The 22,014-nt window shown below is 45.6% G+C and overlaps 1 protein-coding gene across 15 annotated transcripts in view; it reads right to left on the reverse strand.

Moving 5' to 3' along the window:
• Positions 1–22,014, reverse strand: part of LOC117900795 (basement membrane-specific heparan sulfate proteoglycan core protein) — an 87,791-nt gene that overhangs the window by 43,871 nt on the left and 21,906 nt on the right. For 13 of the 15 annotated variants that reach the window (XM_034811382.1, XM_034811374.1, XM_034811358.1 and 10 more), the window contains exons 3-7: positions 16,818–17,367; positions 16,590–16,758; positions 16,351–16,514; positions 15,432–15,719; positions 14,754–15,050 (exon numbers count right to left, since the gene is read on the reverse strand). In XM_034811382.1, coding sequence (XP_034667273.1) covers positions 14,754–15,050; positions 15,432–15,719; positions 16,351–16,514; positions 16,590–16,758; positions 16,818–17,367 — 1,468 coding nt within the window. Of the gene's footprint in view, positions 1–4,265; positions 4,443–14,753; positions 15,051–15,431; positions 15,720–16,350; positions 16,515–16,589; positions 16,759–16,817; positions 17,368–22,014 lie in introns of those variants that run through there. The other 2 variants (XM_034811398.1, XM_034811389.1) reach the window with 1 other exon arrangement.

Below are 22,014 nucleotides of genomic sequence, written 5' to 3' on the forward strand. Positions count from 1 at the left end.
TGCCGCCGCAGTTTCCCTTTTCGATGGATGGATGCATAGTTGGGTGGCAGGCAGGCAGGCCGCTCGCGTATCTGTTAGATACATTATGCGGTATCTATGGCTGCATCTATGCCTGTTTCTGGAGCTCTATCTGGAGCTGTTGCTGCTGGCTGTACTTGCAGCTTTTGGCTGCATCTGCATTGTGCTCGTAAATTCACTTTTGCTGTCCAATGTCGGTTGTCGCTGGTCTGCTCCGTCTGCTGTTCGTTGTCTGTTGTCCGCTGTCCGCTGTCTGTTTTTGTCGCTGTTTCTGTCGCTGCTGCTGTCGTTGTCATGCAGGTCTGTCAGCGTCTGGTCTGGCATTTGCATAGAGCGGCAAATAAATAAAAATAGATAGATATGGAATGACAAGAACAAGGCGATGGCAACTGTGCGCCACAAATTAATAAATAAGTTGCACTTCACATGCTGTGGTGCTGCAGCTACAGCTACAGCTACATCGACAGCTCCAGATACCGATACCGATGGCTATACCGATATTGTTGCAATTAACAGCATGCATTGGAAATCAGTTATCTATCAGATACTTCTTCGATCGAAGGCCAAGCGTGTGTCAGGCCCGTCAATCTGAGATCAGAGCAGTCGAGGGCCCCAATCAAATGATAATTCAAATTGCACTTACAAACTGCATAAATTTGCATTTTGCACACACTCCGAGCACATAGAGGGTGGGGGTGTCTTTAAGATACAGCAGCAGCAGCGTAGCATTGCCAAAGGGGGGCTGGGTATTGGCAGCGCAGACTGTTGCTGCCTGTCAGCCAAAGAATTAAGTCACGTATTTAATCAGCTAAACACGAAATCCCGCTCTCTCCTCTATCCTCTCTTCTCTCTGGTTTGCCCATTGTCAGCGACAATGTTTCGCATTCCCATTTCCCACTTCCCACTTCCTTGTGATCCTTATTCCTTGTCCCTGATTTCTGATTCCTATTCCAGATTCCAATTCCTATTCCTATTCCGTCTGAGCAGTTTTTTTTGCACTCCTCACAAATATCAAATCTCATTGCAGAAAAAGAAGAGAAAAAAAATGGAAAATAAAAAACATCATGCGAAAAAGTTTTGGAAACGCAGTTTTCTTGACATTTCGCACGCGCCGCTCGCTCTCAAGCAACAAGCAAATTACGTGCCCCGCAAAGAGCGGTGGCACCAGCAACAGAAAGTTAGTTATCCTCCCCCCCACAAAAGGGATGGAGTGCCATGGTATGGGGGGTTGGTAGAGTGTACCATGGTGGGGCATGCCCCCTAGCATTTAGACGTTTTGACATTTTTGTTAATGGCATAAGCATCAAATTACATACAAGTCATACTACAAGGCAGAATCTATTCGCCCGTCGGCCAGGCCGGGCCGGGCCAGGCCAGTGAAGGGTTCTCCCCAGATACTCCATGCAGTACACACGACGGCATACGTGCATAGACACAGCACAATGCCAGAACAGCAAGTACAAATGAGTGGGACAGAGACCATGGCATTGCGACCAAGGATTACCCATTAATAAAACTTTCATGGGGTAGTGGAAGAGCCAACGGAAATAATTGAAAGAAAAGTTATCTTATGGTAATCAAATTTGGATAATTTGTATGGTATAGATATGCGTTACTTATGAACTTCTTCATGCTGCCTGCTATAGGGTATTCTTAATAGAATCTCGGCCAGCAAAGGAAACTTTAATCTGCGAACGGCAAACGGCAAACGGCAAACGCAAACGCGTGGCAAAGGCAAACAATCCAAACGGTAAACAAGCGAACGACAAGTGTAATGTCTAGAGCTAACCCTGAAAAAAGAGCTGAAAAGAGCGTTGAAAGGCGAGCGGTGGCGGCGGGCGTGCCTGCAGTTGGAGAGCCATGTGTGAGTGCCGCTGCACACAGTGCTTGCCCAACTGTAAATAGAAAATGCACTTCATGCCACAGTTGCATTGCCATTGAAAGCGCATTTATTTCTTCGTTCCTTTTTCTTCTAATTGTTCTCGTGGGCAAACGCTTACATCAGCGCATGAGCATGCAACTTGCCACACACTCTGCCTCCTCCCATCCACCTCTCTCTCTCTCTCCCTCTCTTACTCTTTCACTCTCTTTGGCAACAACTGTTGCCTTTGGCATTTATTTATTCAAGAGTCTCAGCAGATCTCATTTCATTTCATTACATTTCACTTGGCGTTTGGCTTTGGCTTTCAGGAAGCGCTTAGAGCAGGCAACCAGAAAACTTGCCTCCACACGAGCACTGCTGCAAGTTGTACATGTATCTATGTGTGTGTGTGTGTGAGAGTGTTCTGTGTGTGGCACATTGTACTAAAAATAAACATTTCTCAATTCATTCTTCTCCAGCAGCAGCAATTCTGAGCAACAAACAGCCAAAGTCAAAAGCCAAAGCCAAACAAGAAATCCCGAATTGAAAAGTTTTCAGTGTTTGCACACACAAACGCAACGACAATTGGATACCCTATAAAGGAATGAGAATGGGTGTGCATTCGAATGAATGCTAAGATCCCTTAAGGCTTAGGATTGGGCAAATGCTGCAAGACTGAAAATGTTTCAAAACCAATGAAAACCGAGACGCAAGATGGAATTTAACATTCTATTGAGGAGTTTCAGGGAATTCTTTTGTTTTGATCAATAAATTTAGCTGATTAGCTGCAGTTATCAATTTATAGCAGAAAGAATAAAAAAACGACAAGCCTTTCGATTGAAGGTTGACAAACTGGCTTATAAATCCTTTATCAAAAGGGACAATCCCGCCAATCCATCAAATTAGCAGAATTCTTGTCGATTCAACGAGTTCCTCACCCACTGCTGATGAATGATGATGATTTCTCATTCGATTGGTGCAGAAAATACTCTTATAGTTTGCTCTTCTAAGAGTACGATCGCGAGTACGAGACGAGTCGAGACTCTATTTATATATCTATCTTGTGACTCTCTGTTTGTTTGTTTGTTTGCCTGCCCGCCTGCTGAGGTTGCAGCTTCTTCAATTGAGATCAAGTTACGTTTAATGAAGTCAAGGATGACATTGTTGTAAGCAGCAGCCTCCCTCCCCTTGACTCGGACGCCCCGACAGCTAACAGTTTTTAATTTCTCTTCAGAGATGCACTAACAACTGCAACTCCTCCTCCTCCCTGTCGGCGGCGGCGGTTCTTCGTCTCTATTGTTTGGCTATTTCTCTCTTTCTATTCCTGGTGTATCCGATGTCACTCGCTGATCTTTCTCCCACTGACCGTGACCAAAGGCCTAGAAAAAAACAGTTAGCAAGATGACAAAGCCCGAACAGAACCCCCCGCCACACAATGGACAGGGCGGAAGCTTGACTTTGATTACTGGGCAGGCGCCTTGGAACCTCTTGTTGAAATGGGATAAGAAATGCGCCCAGATTGGCTCTTTTGGGTTTCTGACACCGGTGCTGTGACGACAACTTTTCGATTAGCTAAAAATCAATCGCTCAAAAGATTCAATTGAGGAAAGTTCTCACATCAAAGAAGTTCCCAAGGAAAGACCGTTTTTGTGTAACTCATTTTATATGTAATGGCAGAGGAATAGAAACATCTGCTTAAGGGTTTAGTTTCCCTTACTTTGTAGGTGTTTCTGTACTACTGCCTGCCACCCTTTATCTGTATAACTCTGCTCAGAATCTCCTCCTGCATGGGCACCTCCCACTTTAGAGGATCGATTGCTGTCGTTTGAGGCAGGATAGGAATTCTTCTGTCAGCCGCTTATCAAGATGATGGCGCACTCTATTCTTAGATCTGCAAGTGCCTCGCTCTGCGAGTGTGTGTGTGTGTGTGTATCTGTGGTGTTGCAAGTCTGTTGAGTGCGGCTCTTCACGCTGTTCCTAAATTAAGATGTTTGTGCAAATTAATTGGTGGCTGGCATCATTATTACAACAGCGACAAACAATTAGCCTAGATTTGCGCAAGACTCAACTCGAGAGTCGAGAGTCGGAGGCACTTGCACTTCCAATCTCTGCATCATCATCATCATCATCATCATCGTCATCGTCATCTGTTGCAGCTGCATTCCTGCCCCATGTGGCAATTGTTGTCACTTGGAGAGCAATTAAAATGGGATGAATGGCGAATGCCATTCGTTCGATTGAAATGAATTGCCATCGAGGGGCCAGCTCCACACGCATCCACACGCATCTTCTGCCATTCGAAATGGTTCGATTGAGTCGATCGTTCAGTTTCGACTATAAATATAGTTGGTGCTTGGGTGGGTGGTGTGAGGGGTCAAGAACTTACCAAAAGCAATATATGTGCCACGTGCCTGGGTGCTCGCGGGCCGCTCGAGGGCCAGGAGGGAGCACAGCAGCCACAGGGCTGCTGCCCACAGCCGCCTACCCATTGCGGATGTGTGGGTGCAGATATCGATATGCGGCTGCTGCGGATGCGGATGCGGATGCGTAAGCCGGACTCAAGCTACGAGAGAAAGGATAGAGCATTTTTTGTTTCCTTCAGAGGAGACCACCGAAAAACCAGCAAACAACAACGACAAAAACCACAGCAAGCACATCAGCAGCAGCAGCTTTAGGAGTGCTCGAAAAACTCTTCTATTGGGTTTTGTTCCTTTTCTGTTCCTTTTCTGTTGTGGGTCGCATAAAAATCACAGCAGGCGACACGAAACGTCTCCGTTTCCCCCCGGACAGAGGCGACACTTCCGCAAACAGGAGGCGACACCACCAGCGACAAGGCGACAAAGAAGAAGAAGGATACTTTAACACACATTTCCGCTACAAATGAAAGCAATGAAGAGCGCCTCTCATGCTCATGCCCCCCAACAACAACAACAACCATTTTCAGTGGCAGGCAACAGCCATCCCGTCCGGACCTTAGCATTGGACACTTCCGTTTTTGTCTATGGGGGAACAGCAGCACCACAACCACCCGGAAAGAGCAACTCTCTCTTTCTGCCTGTCTCTCAGTCGCTGTGTGTGCTGGTGCCACATTAAGTGTTGGCTTAATTTTAAATAAACGCAACACAACAGAGCACAACCTTCAGCCTCTCCACCCACGCACTTGCTGTAACCTTCAACCTCGCATTCCTGCCTCATCAAGTGGGTGCCTGCCCTGCCTGCCCTGCCGCCACCCGCTGCGGAGACCTTCATCAGCATTCAATTGTTGGGCAAAAGAAAATCCTTAAAAATATATTTCCATACAGAATGCGAAAAATTCCTTAATTTTTTGTTATGGCTGCCTCCTTCCCTCCAATGAACAAAAATTATGGATAAGATTTTGAAAGAAAAGCAAGAAAATGTCAGCCTAGAATGGGTTTTTCTTGTGCGGGAGATTGAGGGAAGTTTATCGAGAGATCTAACGAGAGGGAAACTTTATTCGAAATATTCTCAATGTACCGCTGCATGGTGAAACAAACAGAGGTAGAAAGTTAGGCATTTACTCTGTCTATCAGTTGTACACATGAAGGGAATCATTATTCCCTTGGCAAATGATGGATTTCCTTCTGTGGTATGTGAAGATCACAAAAGCGATTCGAATACCGATTCTAATGCTCAAGTGCCACACGTTCCTTCCCTCCAACACGAGTCCGTCGCCCTTGAAACGGCAACGAAACGAAATCTGAATCGATGACGCAAGCATTGAGTTGAGGAGGCATTGAATCAAACATTGAGTCCCATGCCACATGATCGACTATGATTTTGATTGGCGATCTGCCACTGAATCATTGGTTCGTGGATTACTAATGCTGCCACTCTGCCACACACTCAAAACGTGACCAATTAATGGTTGCAATTTGCTTCCTGCTGAGGGACCTCTCTGCGCTGCCCCGCCCCCTGCTGTTACAAACAATTTTGCACAAAATTTGTCAGCAAAAAAAAAACACAGAAACGAAGACTGAAAAATGTTTTGCGCATAAATTACAACAAATTGCGGCTGGCATTTATTTATTCAACACTTTTTTGTTGTTGCGCGACATGCCGTGAGACCTAATGAACTTGAACTTGAGATACTTTTTTGCATGCCCCCTCCCCTCACAGCCCCACCCACTCTCATTCTCTTTCCATCTCTATCTTTTATTCCGTCACTCGCTGGGTGTGGCGCACACACACGTGCAACAAGGGACACAGAAGCGGCGGCAGCACCAGCAGACCAAACGCTGGACATATGCGCGACTCGAGTGCAAAGTCGAGTGTCGGATTGTCGACTGTCGGATTGTCGATTGTTGAATGTGAAAGGTTTTTGTTGCTACCCTGGGGCCGGAAAACAGCCAGGGTATGTGTGACACCAGACATTTGCCTCTCAAAATGTTGGCCAGCCACAAAACTGTTTAAGATGTGAAACAGAGGTATGCAAAGGTATCCCAATGGTTTTAGCCAGAGGATGGGCAAGGGGTGTTCGGGTGGTGCGCCTGCTTTATCGGTATCTGCGAGATACGCGCCTAAAAGCTTTGTTGTTTATGCGGCTTTTCTGGCAAGATGCCTGCATTTTTCCATATTTTATATCAAGGCACAACAAAAAGTAGTTTGCTGCCGCTGCTGCTGCTGCTACCACTACTGCTGATGTTGCACGAGTATGTTTCAATTAACTAAACATTAAAGGAATGCTTTTAGTTGTCCGAAAACGGCAAGTGGTTGCCTCTAGCAACCGAGCCACTCGGCTGTCTAGCAGTCCAGCCGTCGAGCAGTGCGGCAGAGCGTCACTGAGACCTGGCAATGTTTCGGGTTACCCAACATGTTACGCATAATAATTGGGAGAATTGCAGAGCCGTGTTTAAAGTTGAACGGTGGCGGCGGGCGGCTGACGGCCTACACAATGGTCGAAGCCTAGACCAAAAGCAGCAGCAGCAGCAGCAGCAGCATCGTCTCATACCTCCCACTAATGAGATGCACAAGAAGAGCGGGGAAGCTTCTGTCATGGCTATTCAGCAATCTCCATTCAAAACTTCCATTTCCACCCACATGAGAGAGGGCGCGGGGCGGCAGGAGTAGCAGGAGGACGATGAGGAGACTGCCTGTTTTCGCATGTTGTCTAATGATGAGTTTTTGACGCCGCTGCCGCCGCTGCCGCCGCCGCCTGACCAGAGTCATTAAGAACACAAATTGCTATTAAGTTCCCTGTATCCTGTTAAGACCATTTTAACAGTCATTAAAACTAATGATGCATATTTCTAAATGCAACTCTATCAGCAGCAGCGGAGTCAGCTTCGCTTGCTGCAGCTTCCATTGACTCTGCTACACACACTTTGACCGTACGTACGTACATATGTATATGCGTTGGCTGCCTCATCAAATATTCGAGTTTTTGGGCATAAAGAAATGCCAAGACAAGTGAAGGATTCAAATTTCGTTTTGATCCTTCTTTGAGTGCTTCATAGGCGCACCAACTGCTTCCTACGATGCCGCTCCAATGGGGTGCTCAAGAATGCAAACATACAAATCTGCATGCAGACTGCTTACTTGTAACTGTCACATTGCCTGATTCTGCCGTAATTAAAGAAGAGCAATTAAAAGTGCTTGATTTGCCTTTTATCAGTTAAGTTTACGACAAACTGCAGCACCCACTTGGTAGTTGGACTTGTCTGATTTCCTGTCTCCTGTATTTGCGCTGCAGAAAACACTTTGATCTGGATTAATACGCAAAGGGAGAGCTTGAAATGAATGTGTCTTCTTTTTGCACAAAGATTATTGATGTACATTTATTTATGTAAATTTATTTCCCATTTAAAAGGAAAAATGTACACACGTTTTGTCTGTTTCAGGAGCTCAAACTCTTCAAAAGCCCGATCGAACAGCTTGTTATAGATGCCTTCCTCAGTTAACTTTAAACTGTAAGAGAAAATTTCCCACCTTCGAAGCAGTGCATGAGAAACCTCTTTTCGGGGAAAGAGCATCTTGAAAATACATCTGCTTCCCATGCATCGATCCTTCAGTCTTTGCTTAGCCTCTCAATCATTGGTTTAACTTCGGATTCGCTTCCCACCTTCGCCATGGAATATAATTTTTAGCAGAACTGAAGCTCGCTCCCAAGCGAAATTCAAATACTGGTGGAAAAAAAACGCAAACGTTGGCAGTAGAGCCGCGCACGTTTCCCACCAATGCGCAAGATGATCCTGACAACATTTGAATGGGCAGCATTCTGCAGACACAAGCAAATTGCATTCGACAGCAGTCCGAAGGCCCGAAATACCCGACAGAGCACCCGAAAGAACTGGAAGAAGCATTCCATACACCAGCCACAAAAATCGGAGCAGCAGAGCGAACAAAATTTGTTTGTTCTTTGCGATGGAAACGAAAATAGTCTCGTATTCCGTCCATATTTGGATGGATATTTTTGTCATGCAGAGGGCAGGGAAATTTGTCAGCGATCACTTAGACATAGGGTCTGGCCACCTTACGGCACCCCCATGCACCATGCACCCCCCATACCACTACACCGTCGGCTATTTTGGGTGGCACACCCAATCGATGGCGTTGCAGATGCACATGGAGATGGAGATGTTGATGGAGAGAGAGGAGACACATCAGAGGTGCAATCAGTGTCAGGAATATTTAGCATTTCTTCGTGCCCCTGTCGCTTCCCCTGTTGGTTCCCCTGTTTGTTTGTCTTGCGCGAGCGATCGAGATTTATTTGCTCAATCTCTCTCTGGGTTTCCCCTGCAGCCGCGCCAGCCCTCACTTACTTACATCAAGTATATGTATGTATGTACAGAAACCCAAGCGATCCGAACCGATATTTGATGGAGATTTACGACCTGGCAACAGGCAAGAGACTTGACAAAACCAACAGCCACAACATCGAACATTGAATGGCAACCGCAACAAGAACAAGCGCAGTAAGAACCACAAAATGTGGCAAGAAGTCAACCGGCATAAGTCGATGTGGCGAAATTAATACTCAAATGGCAAATATTTACATACTCTTTTAATCAGGGAAAAATGTTACAGTTTTCTATAGAAAATAAATATTTTCCCTGAATTCTAGCTAAGTTCGGACACACATTTCGGATGAGAAATCAACGGAGTTATCCAAATATTCTCTTGGATTCTTCTGCTCCGAAGGAGGCAGCTGCAAGTGATCACTTACAAGTTTTTAGCACTGATGAGCGTTTTCGCCTTCACATGATTTCAGGGAATAGAAACTGAAACTGAAAGAGACTTTTGAAAAACGAGAACATGAGTTTGGCAAAGTTTGAAGCCAGCACTGGCCATTGGAAGGGGCGAGACGTGGAAATGATCTTTTGGTTTGAAATTTAAATATTTCGGTAAAAAGTAAAAGAATGGATTTATTTTATGGGTTGGGATATCTTAATGGAATGCTTTTTAAACGGATCTCATGCACCCACAAAGAAATACAAGTAAGACTTTCAGGCATGCTGTAACCTAACAATTGCATTGGTCAGACCTTTGCATATTCAATCATTTTTGAGAGTTATATGCACCAAAGATATGTAAGCTTCTTGCACGCTGGAGCTCTCATGAATAGCTTTCAGGGGAAATCCACAAAATCGCATTCACAGAACAAACACTTTGTGCCCCTTGTGCTTGAATTCCAGCAGAAACTGCATATATGTATGCAAAATTAAGATTAGCAAATCCCTCCCCAGAGATTGTGGGATGAAGACCACTCCACACGCTCCCCACAAAGCACAACGCTAATCTGAGTGGAAAAGCCATAAAAAAGACTTAAGCCACAAAAAACGAATATTTTTCGCTCAAAATGGAATACAATTTAGGATTTTAGGATCCTTTCGGGGCTTGCAATGATCCTGCCACATGGAACAGCACTCCAATAGCTGCACTTTTATGTTTTTGTTGTTGTATGTTTTCTGTTTTCGGTTTATTATTTTAGTTGTTGTTCAATTTTTAACACAATTTAAAAAAAAGGTTAGAACAAAAAAAAAGTAGCTGTATACTCGCGGCACTTTTCAACGGTTTATTTTGGCTTACAAACAAATCGAATTGGAAAATTTGGAAATTTGAAAAGCTGCAGTCACAGGACTGTGTGGACACTGGACTGTGTGTGGATGCCGAGAGCTGGAGGAAGCCTGAACTGAAGCTAAAACACGCGCCAACGTAACGCACACGCAAACGCTTGACGTTGAACTGACGCTGCTGCGACGAGCCCCAGCGGGCGCAAGCTCCGCAGCGCTGCAGCGCGCGGCCCCAAAACGCTCGAGCAGCGTTGAGCAGGCGCCAACGCGACGCCGACGATGCGACGACAACGACAACGACAACGACGACGGCAGCATAGCCGAACGAACGGCCCACAGAGCCCTCGGACGAGGCGAGGGCATACGAAGGCCCACCATCCGACACGACAATGACGGCATTTGGTATGAGCAGAGCTTCGGTTCGGGGCACTCGGCAAACGGCGGACGAGACACACGAGGGACCACAGCCAACCAGGTGGGCTCTTGGCCCCTGTCGGAGGCCATATGTTGCCAAAGGTTCGTGCCTCGGAACGTGTTGCTGGGCCATTCAATGCGATGATGCTGGCCGCATGTTGCAGGGCCTTTTTACTGTTTTTCATTTGTTACGCCTGCGTGGAGGGCTCTGAGCTGTCCTGCCCCCTTGCCACTGCACTGCTTTGCACTGCTTATTTCGTGATTCATTCACTCATAAAGCAGTAATCTCACACCCAAACACACTTTCTAGAAGGAAGCAGCAGCAAAAGCAGCAGCAACGTCAACGGAAGTCGCGGCCACAGATTTTCACATTTTTACCCACACTCACACACACACATGGAAAAGCTCATCAGACATGCACTGCCCCCATGGGTGGTGCTGGTGTTACAGTGGGTGGTGGTGCTCATTGTTTGCTTTTGTGATTTTTTATGATTTCATCAGCTTCCGCGCCAAAACAAAGCATCAAAGGTATGCTCAATGGGTGGTAAGCGTTGTCGTAAGTGAGTCATTTGGCAATTACAAATGTTGCTTTAATAAAATAATCAAATAATAATAATAATTAATGGCTGCAACGAAGAAACGACCCTTCTGGAACTCTTTTTTCTTAGGGGTCGGGTCTCATTGCTGCATCTTGACACTTTTACCCTTGATGTCCATGTGGTCTTGTATCATTCTCTTGCAAATTGAAAGGTATCCCTGTGGTCTATTCGACTCATTTTCGAGTGCATTTTTATTCTATATTTTGTGTGTTGCGACGACTCCTTTTGTTTTTCCCTCTTGTTTTTGGCTTAATTTTCGCCCTTTTGTAGCGTTGGGTCGAGAAAAGCAGGCGAAAAGACAACTGAACTAAACTAAACTGAAAAACGAAGCGAGGAAAAAAAAGGAAAAGCGAAAAGCGTTGGCTGGCTGGCTGGCTGGCTGGCAAATTCAATTTGCATACGAGGCACTCCGCCTTGTGGCCAGCATTTGGCACTTTCGTTTCGTTGTCGGAGCATTGAAATCTGCAGCCATTTAACACAAGAGCCCCGCCGCGGAGACGGCGGCGGCGGCGGCGGCGGCGATGGAGTTGCTAATTGACTCGACCCACCTGTGGGTGGTGTTGGGTGGCATGGACACAGAGTCAGAGGTGCTGCAGAGGTGCCTTGTGGCTGGTGGCTGGTGGCAAGTCCAAGTGTCTTTTTGCCCAACAAATTTAATCAAGCAACTCAATGCGACCGCAGAAACACACAGAAAACATACAACAATCGGGAGATAGATAGAAAAAGCGCCATAAATATAACTTTGAATACCAAATTACAAAATGGGCAACAAACTCGTATGCGATGGAGAGTCGACTCTGAAATGTAATTACATTACAGCGCCTCCCCGCTGCCCGGCTGCCCGGCTGCCACCCTGTAAAATTTCGGTGGCAAGCATGAGTTCTGTTGTTTGCATAATCACACAAGAGTGGAGAGTGGAGCAGAACAGAGCACAATAAACACGCGGCTTCAAGTGCAAGCTGTGCACAGCATCCATTGACGCACTTTCGAAACAGCAGCAGAAACACAGAACGAGAAACAGAACGAGAACCAGAACCAGAAACCAAACCAAAAAACAACCATACCAACAATAACAATCATAAAAAACATTGCAAAAGTTTCAAATTTCAGAGAGCGACAACAAACGGAACGAGCATCGTTCCCTATACATACAATATCGTAATGTTCTCGTATTGCATCCACACATATCACAGAACGTATCGTGAGAGTACTACTCGTGGCAGAACCACACAGCCGCAGAGCCACCGGAATGAAGAGAGCATTAAAATACGAGACTGTAGCAGAAAGAAAGACCAATCAGTGTCTGGAGTAAAAAGATTCTTTAACCCAAATGTCCAATGTTGGGTAAAAAAATCCAATGTCATATGAGGGTGAGAGTGAATCATCCAACGATTCTTTGGGCATAAGTCATGGAAACAGCCATCCCGCCAATCAGTTGATGTTCATTTAAGGCAGATGTTTCAGAGTTTTATTCTTAAATGGCCAAGGACCAAATTCTTTCCACTTTTCATTGAAATAATCGAAGAATGATGACTTAAAAATCTTCAAAAACAAAATTTGCATCTCATATTTTTTAAATGTTGTCCAATTTATTTGTGGGAGATTGAGTAAAGTTTCGATTAAGAAACTAAATGACGATTCATAGCATCTTGAAATGAAAGCTTGACTTTGGCTACGAGTTTATACAGAACTTTGACCAGATTTCAATTCAAAGTCGAACAATATCCAAAACAAATATTTGCAATTTCCCAAAATCTTAATCGTATTTTGGGTCTCAGATAAGTAGGATGCGATTCATCCCTGGTTCTCCTGGGGCTCGAGGATTCCATAACCAAATACTTAATTTTTTGTCTCCGAAAAACTCTGCGCATCCTTTCAGCATCATCTCCCAACTCATGGCCATTGGAGGAGAGCCGGAGCGAGTGTTGAAAATTCATTAAATTTCCAAGGACACAACTTTGGGCGGATTCGTTTTTTTTTCGGGCTGCTTGTGTGTGTGTGCTGGTGCTGGTGGGTGGGGGGACGACCTCTGACATTGCATTTAATCTCGTTGACAGCACTTAACACGCCCCCAAGTAGTAAAAGCAGAGAAGCTAAAGCTGAAGCAGAAGTACGAGAGAGAGTGAGATCCCGCACAGGGAATAAGGACTCGACTCTCTGCCAAGGGGATGCTGATGGAGAGCTGATGCTGCTGCTGTGATGTTGCTGCTGGTGCTGCCCTGGAGGAGACATTGTGTGTGTGTTGCGTGTGGCACTGCTGCAAGCGGATTATTTAAGTTTATAATACGCTTAGGGGTAATTTTAATCTGTTGCAAATTGTTTTTGCTATGTTGCAGGAACAGCAACAAACAAACACACACGCCATAAGAACTCTCAGCTCTGTTGCTGCTGTCAGGCCACCAAATCACCATCTATAAAACATATTCTGGTTCCTTTTTTTGTTGTTTCTGTTTTGTGGCGTTCCCTCTGTACTTTTGTGGCATATTTCATAGATACAATATTGTAATCTGAAGAGGGGGAGTGGGTAAATATGTATGTGTGGGGGTGGGAGAACTAGGAATTGCGGTTGCTGTTGCTGTTGTCGCTGGGGGATGGCGAAAGTTGGTTTGTAATTTCACTTTTTTCGGTTGAAGCACTTGTTTCTGCTGTTTGCCTGCTGTTTCGGTTTCTTCTTCTATTTTTTTTGTAGCTGCAGTTCACACAGCGAGCTCCCGCTGCCGCTCCCCAGCATGCGCGAATTGTTCAGGGTCAAATGGGAGGACTGTGAATACACAGGACTCATGGCAGGAGGCGTGTGGTAGGAGCAATAGGAGCATGCGGTTTTCCATGTTCACTTTAATGATGGAATGGAATACTCGCTAGACAAAAAAGTTAATTGATATCCACGACATCGTGGAACAAATCGCTAGGAAGGTCACATCAAATTAAAAGGCAAACATAGGGAATTCGAAACGATCCTGCAGATGGAGGATGCACATCTATAGCAGTTTAATGCTAAAGTTTAAGGAATGAATGGAACGATATACACAGAACTCGCATTCATAATTTATTAAAGCCATATAAATATTTGAGGGTCTCACAAAATGTTCGTGAATAAATCGAATGCCAGCATGTGTGTCTTCGAGAAGCAAAAAATATACACAGGGACTTCCCTGAATTGAACGCGAATGACGGATGAATATTAATTGTTATGGTAAGAAAGAGGCAGAGAAATTCTTTGAAATATAATACTCTAGATTTTAAGGTAATTTACAAAGCAACAATATGTATGTATGTATCTATATGGAAATCGTAGAATATATTTATACATTCGATTTGCAAACGCTGGAATGTGGCGTGCGGCAGACTATTCTATTCCCCGCCAGTGCTGCTGCATCCAGTGGAAATCCATTAGAAAATCACCCAAAAATGTGTATGAAAATTCAACCCAATTCTCGATGATGGCAAATCTTAATTCAAGTTGAAAGCAAAGGAAAATAGAGAAGGGCAGAACTATTTCCACTCAATGGAAATATTCCGTTTATCGGGCCAATTAATATTTGGAATTTATTTGAGCCATTTTATAGAGCATAATAGTGCTATGCGAATTACTTATTCGCGTTCGAATGGTTTTCCGCGTTTCACAGATGAGATCAGCGGGTCGCCGGCCCGGAATACTTAGTAGAATAGTCGGCAGAGGTTGCGCACATTTGTTGGGGGATGGGGATAAAACTTAAAAACTTAAGGAGAACGGATCACTTAAGGGCAAACAATCGAAATGAAGTATACTTTTGGCAAATGTAAGACACAATAAAATCAAATCAAATGAAATTAAATAAAGAATCCACTCACCCGGAGACCACACTTCATTTCGACCTGTATCTGGCTCTGGAGTTGACTCAGGATAAGGATCTGATTCGTGCTCTGGCTCTGACTCGGGTATGCTTTCGCGATTATCGGAATCTAAGTCTTCTTCTGGCTCACGATCGGTGGGTGCCTCGGATCCTCGGTTGCCCTCCTCTCCGCTGCTGTTCGGCGGCTGTGGGCAGCCGGCTTCGTCGGTCTCATCCCGGCACTCGATATGCCCATTGCAGCGGTACGAGAGGGGCAGGCAGGTGGAGTCGCATCTGAACTGATCTTCAGTGCAAACTAAAGCACACGAAAGAAGCGCAAATCAAAATGGAAAACATTCAAAATTAAAACGAAGCAATCACAAAAACAACAAAATTAATGGAATGAGAAATGAGAAATGAACGAAGGCATCAGCGATCGGCGTTCGACAATCAATGATCAAAATGATCAATGATAACAGCAAGACTGTTTGGCAGACAATAGATTATCGATCGTCAATCGCTGGTTTGTTGATTGAATGGGGAAGGGGGAATGGAGTTTTGGCCGATTCTACGACTATCTAGAGTTTTAGTATGCGATGGACAGCTGATCTATGCGGTATTAGAGATGTTTTGCGTTGCGAATCGATCCGATCCGATTCGATTCGATGCGATGATGATAAAATCCTTTGACATTTACCCAGGCCAGGACTGGTATCGCTGTTGGTCTGGGGGTAACAATCCTCCTCATCCTCGCCGTTCTGGCAATTGAAGACGCCGTCGCATCGCATCTCGTCGCAGATGGTGTTGCCGCTGATGTGGCAGATGAATGTGGCATCGCCGCGACAGCCCAAGTCGTTGTTCCAGCTGTTGTGGCCCGAACCCTCGACATCGGACTCTGGCCTGGCAGTGGGCTCATGGGGAAGTTGATCCTCGTTGGGATCGCTGGGTTCGTTGGGATCGTTGGGATCGCTCTGATCGGTGGGCTCTGTTTTTGTTTGGAAGTCACAAATGGAATTAGCAATCGATGGAGAATTTCAATGTGGAGCAACACATCATAAAAATAGAAGACGGAAACGTAGACTAAAACAATCACAATAGAGTGGAAGCGAAAGCGGCAAGGCAACTGGAAATGATGGCAAGACTCCTCCTAAGAAGTCACAGAAACGATGAGAGGACACACACACGAATATGAGGCAGGGGGTTAGTTGCACGTTAGTCTCAGAGTAGACTGTAGTTCTCCACACCGATGTAGTATCTGCCACAGGTTCCATCCCATTCGTCTGACCCATCCTGACAGTCCTCTCGACCATTGCACAGGTCATAGCAATGGATCCGCTGGCCATTGGCGCAGGTAAAGTCCGGGCCATCGCATCCCGCCTTAAAGGCTGGTGGTGATGCTGGTGTTTCCATCGGCGGTGGTGGTGGTGTCGTTGTTGTTGGGGGACTGCTGCCTGCCACATGGTTTCTACATACGGAATTCAGGATTGAACAGGGTGGATGATAGACAGCAGAAGGTAGTAGTAGTAACAGCAACAGCAGCAGCAGCAGCAGCAGCAGCAGTAGAAAAAGACTGAAGGACGCTGGGGACAAGCACACACAGAGCGAGAGAGACTTACCGTGAACCTTCTCGAAGGAGAATACATCATCTGCAAAGGCACCCAATCGTCCCAGTCGGCTGTAGGTCGTCAACTGTTCGCGCAGTTGGTCCTCGAAGTCTGTTATGCGATTGGGCAGCTCCAGTTGGAGCATCACATTCACCTTGAAGCCATCTTCCGTTTGACTGCGGCAAGGAAAGTGGCACATGGAGGTCATGGATTAAAGGACATGGATCCGGGGGGTATATGGATCAACTCACTCAACTCGCAGCAGGGTGCTGCGTATTTCCAGCTCATCATCATCGACGGTGGTGTCAAAGAACTTGCGTATCTCCTCCTCGAGCAGCTTCTGCAGATTGAGGAAGGCCTCGCTGTTCCTATCCGCAAACTCGTCCGTGTAGGGCTCGGCAATGGTGAAGTAAGTGCGATCTACAATCAGAATCAATTATCGAATTGGGAGTCCTACTGCGGTAGATCTGTGGACTTACAGAAACTCGTCTCCTCATCGACATCGGGGGAGCTGCCCTCCGTTTCGTCGTATAGCTCGGAGGCGCGCTTACGGGGATCGGTGGCACGATTGTGCAGCTGCTGCTGCACCTGCTTCATCATCACCTTCGGACGCTTCTTCTGCTCTTCGAGACGGTGCTTCTGTTCGAGCTTCGACCGCACCCGCTCATCCTTGGCCCTACGGCGACGCTCCTGCTGCCGCTCAGTGATGCCACGACGCTTGCGGGTCTTTTCGCTGGCAGAAGTAGCATCCCCACCAAAGATGCGGGAGAGGGAACGGCGCACACGGTGTACGCCCTTGCTGAACCAGTTGCCCTGACCCAGCTCCTCATCCTCGTCCGCTGCCTGCTGCGCCTCGGCGAGAGGCAGGTCATCGTCGTTGAGGAAGCCCTCATCGTCATCGTCGTCGCCATCCAGCAGAGAGTCGCCGCCGACTCCATGGAGTGCCATGGAGTCCACCTTGCCGTTAGGTTGCAGGGACACATCGTCGGCAAGGATAAAGTCCAGGTCATCGTCAAAGTTCGAGACTTGCTGTGAAGCAAAAGCAAAAATAGAGGAAAAATGTTAAAAATTTTCAAGCAAATGTTTTAAAAAGGATATTCATTTCAAATATAAACATCTTCTAGTCCCGAAAGACTCGAGAATTACATTCCGCTTCTTTTGGTTCAATACACAGCGTTCAAGTGCTTAAACTTAGTCTAGGCGAAAGCTCTGGAAATTATTTTCTATTTAGCTTAATTCTCCGCTCTTGTGGCATATTTTTTTAACCTATCACACTTCTGTCCACTTCAATTTCCCCCAATCACTCTGCGGCATTTCGTTTTATGCTTTCAACATACGGAAGCCCAGCGCTTGGTCTGGTTGTGGTCGCCGCTAAGCACGGACACGCTACCATGCTCTCTACAGTTTGACAGTGACCACAGTTTGCGAGTCTTCTCTCCACCACTCTTAACAGTTTTATGGTCATTGCCACATTAGAGGGTGATGGATGGTAGAGCAGCATTATCTAAATTGTTTTCAGGCGACTGCCATGCCATGTATGCCCAGCAACTTGGGGCAAAAAAAATGATTCTCCACACAGTTTGAGAGTTACACAAAAATGACTTTCACACACCAGTTTTAGGGGAACTGACTAGAAAGCTTCTCACCACTCGGGAAACTCACAACAGCAACCTCTTAACATCGGACGTTAACAGATTTTCCCACTGTTTCTGTTACTCTTCTGTTATTTTCTGTTATTGACAGTGCGTCCAAACAGGTGTTTGCCCCCCGCCCGCAATGGGTGGAATTTACATACATAAACATACATCATAGATCATCGAGCTATGCTGCTTCCAGACTTTTTCCTTCGATTTTCGCTGATTTCCAAAAATCTCAGTGCAATCAAATAATTATTAGGGTATGAAATGACTCGACCCGATCGCGTGCAGCTCTTTTTTTTCAAATGGAAAATTGATTTCAAGTGTTAATTTCTTTTCTTTTCTACAATTTCCTTTTTGATAATCGCTGACTCTATTTTTGGAGTATTTTTTTTAGGTTTTTGTGGTTTGACGCGTGATGTGGCTGATAAGTGCACCACTTGCTACATGTGCCACGTGTGTGTGTGCCTGCCGCTCCCTCGATCATATCTATACACGAAATTGATGTTCGATGCTCTTCCTATTACCCTTTCCCCTTTTGTTTTTCCCACCAACGCTCAACACTTCCTACCATGTTGCAGCTTTTCGAACTCCCTCCCGTTTCCGACACTGTGTATGTGTGGCGGGTGGGAAGTGCTGGAATGTGGGGCAAATGTGCATGGGACAAGCACCTTCTACTTATCCCCTTATCGAATATGCTCTGATAAACTAAAAAGATAATGAAAGAGACACGACAAGAGAGAGAGAGAGAGAACAAGAGAGGCCAGAGACAAAGGCACAAAGAGAGAAAGAGAAAAGGCAGAGTGAAGTAATTAAATATCCATGTTCAATAATTTGTAAACAATTTAATGGAAATTCTTTAGGCATAATGGAAAGAGACACCTTCGTTGGGTAGTCATTTTACTAATGTAAATATGTCACTAATGGAAGAGCCAAAAAGTCCCCTTGGAATATGAGGAAAAATATCTACCAAAAATATAAAACATATTCCTCATCCTATTGCTGCATGGGAAGAAGTACAGATCCCATTACTAACGATATTCAGTATTATTTATATGGGCCAAAGTGGGAATCCTTTACGAACGTTACCCAAAAAAGTGTTACCACAATCTGTCACCGGCAGCCCCTCAAAGACTGGACTTCTTTTATATTTCAGAATATTTGCACCGCTTACATTTCTCACTCTCTCTTCGAAGTTGAACAAACTTCACATCGGGGTTTGAGGCATTGTTGTTTTGGTTTTGATTTCTGCTGTTGCTGTTTTGTCTGCCACATTTGGTGGCAGAGACAGCATTGTCTGGCAGGGCGTCTGCCTTCTGCCTTTCCGGTAGGGTGGAGTGGGGTTTGGGCCTTTTGTGTGCAGCATAGTCACGTGCCAAAAGACAACTTTGTGAAGTTTTTGGCGAGTTTTTGGTTTTGTTTTGCTTTTTCCCTCCAGAATCTTTGGGTGTGTGTTACACATAATAATCAAAATAATAATAATAATATTGTGGCCTCATCGATGGCCACTTGAAGAGAAGTTCGGAGTCGATTTTATGGCTTGTAAAATTCACTCAAAAGCGGAGCTAGAAATCCAGAAAGTCAATGGAGATTTAAAGTAGAGATTTCGCTACTTATTGTCAACCTGTCTGCCCAAGTGGCATAATGGTACACATTTGTTTTTCAACTGATTTTCATAGTCAATAATCGGTGCGCCATCTGCATTGCTTTATGAATGGAAAATCGGTCAAATTCCTTGGCATGCTTGACACAGATTCAGCGTTTATTGTGATTATTGCACAGGAGAGCCAACCCCCTTCCCCAACAGAACAGAACGCTAATGCACAAGAACAGCATGGCCGTTTTGTGGCTCTCAAACTGTACCGCCCACGCGGCTAAATAAATTTGAAGCTGCAACTGAATCCACATCTGAATCTGCTCTCAAGAGGAGCGGCGTGCGACGATGGCACGTAATGAATTATTACGCATACGCACCGCAGAACAAGCAAACAGAAGCAGAAACAGAAACAGAAACAAAAACTATGTAAATACAACAGAAACGGACAGACAAATGGGGCAGCAGAGTGAAAGATTTGTATTTGTATTTCTCTGTGGCGATGTGGCGATCCAATTAGATGACAACACGCCAGCCACTGCCAACGCCGCTGCGTGTGTCCTTGAACCCATTTTTGCCCCACACCGAACGAGGCATCTGCCAGATTTATGAGCAAAATGAAACATTTGTTGCCTCGAAAGTTGTTGCACAGTGCCGTGGGCGGGAGCTGGGGTGGCATGAAGTGGGTCAGCGGTGGCAAGCACAAAAGTAGCCACTCATCAAGGTCGCACCTCGCGATCCTTTTTCTTTTTTTGTGTGTATGAGTGGCATCCGTCCATTGAACCCTCAAAAAACTGGACAAGAAATCATCGATACTTATTTTTGTCCTTTTTTTTCTGTGAGTCTCAACTCCATTTCCTGTAAAGACACAAATTACAGTGGCAAGACGCCTCCTCCTTCGCGCCTCGTAAATTCTGTTTCACACATGTGGTGGCTTTTTGGATTTTCGGGCAGGGGGTGGAGCATGCTTCTGGCAATTTATTTTCATCAATGTTCGAAAATCGCAGACGAGCGAAAAATTCTCGTTAAATCGATCGCCACACACACACATCAGAGGATGAGGAGCAGGAGTAGGAAGTGGCAACATGACCCGGTCTGCCACACACAATTTGTGGCCACCAGGCACGGCACAGGCACAGGCAGAGGCACTTTCCCCAGGGCGGGGCAAGCCCTAAAACTATCACAAAAACCACACACATAAAAAACGAAGCAACAAACAGAAGAGTAAATCAGAACAGAAAATAAAACAAATAATCAAAATGGGGAATGGAGCACAAGACGTGTGCGACGATGCAGTGGATATCCTGTAATGGCAAGCAGAAGACCGAGGAAGAATCTAAGGATGCCTGCGGGGCGGTATAACAAGAATGGAAACCAAGACTTCTTTCAACCCAAGAGATCTATCCACTTAATAGGTGAACTGATGAAAACAATGGGAATAAGGTTATATTTTTGCAGAAAGATCTTTAACGGAAGGTCATAAAGTGCCTTTAATGATTCATTATCATTTTGGACATTGGACTCCTCATAATATTCATAGAAACCAAAGGACTCTATGCAGTGGCAAACCATAAAAAGGGGGGTATCAAAAATTAGGCAGAACATTAGACATACCCGTACAAATGTGGCATGGAGCTAACTTTTGTGATGTTGCCCACAATTATCATAGGCAGAAGGCGGTCGAAGGGCAACAGGAGGCAGAAGAGGCAGAATAAAAGGAGGCAGGCAAAAAGGAAATTGAGGGTAAAAACATGTGAAAATTTGATTAAAAACTAGCTTCAAGGTAATTGCCCCAGCAGCGTCAGAGGCAGTGCCAGGGCAGGGCAGGTCAGACAGACAGCAGGCATTCCCATTTCCCTGTCTCTTCTCTGTGGCTGTCTTTGTATCACCCCCTTACACCCAGAGACATGAAGGGGTAGCAGTGGAACGATACTGGCTGCAGCCTTAAATGTGCAACAGCAAATGACATCAAGTACAAGTATTTGGGTCTCTGGAGCAAGTGCAAAGCAATTGACGCCGCCACGTCGTTGCGTCTCCTCGAAGATTATGCGATTAGAGGCAGAGGTAGAGTAGCGGATCAGCAGAGCAGCAGTGACAGAGGAAAGGCAAAGGCCGAATTCACGAGTCAAGTAAAACCCCAATCCTCAATCCCCAGCAGCAGCATCAGCATCAGCGAACGCGCTTGCAACGCCCGTCAATCATCATCAAAGGCATCAGTGGCTGCTGCTGCTGCATGGGGTATCAGCTGATGGGACCAATGGACGTTGCATCCGACATCCAGAGAATCTCCGTTCGACGCGGGTCCAAAAGCCAGAGCAACCAGATGCACAGATGCACTGATGCCCAGATCCACAGATGGTGGTGTCCGTGTCCGTCTCAGTCACCGTCTCCGTCTCAGCAGGAAATATTTAGCGCTCGTCGAGGCTTTGTTTCTGTTTCTGCTCT

Source organism: Drosophila subobscura, chromosome A, assembly GCF_008121235.1.
Source record: "Drosophila subobscura isolate 14011-0131.10 chromosome A, UCBerk_Dsub_1.0, whole genome shotgun sequence".
Taxonomy (NCBI): Eukaryota; Metazoa; Arthropoda; class Insecta; order Diptera; family Drosophilidae; genus Drosophila; species Drosophila subobscura.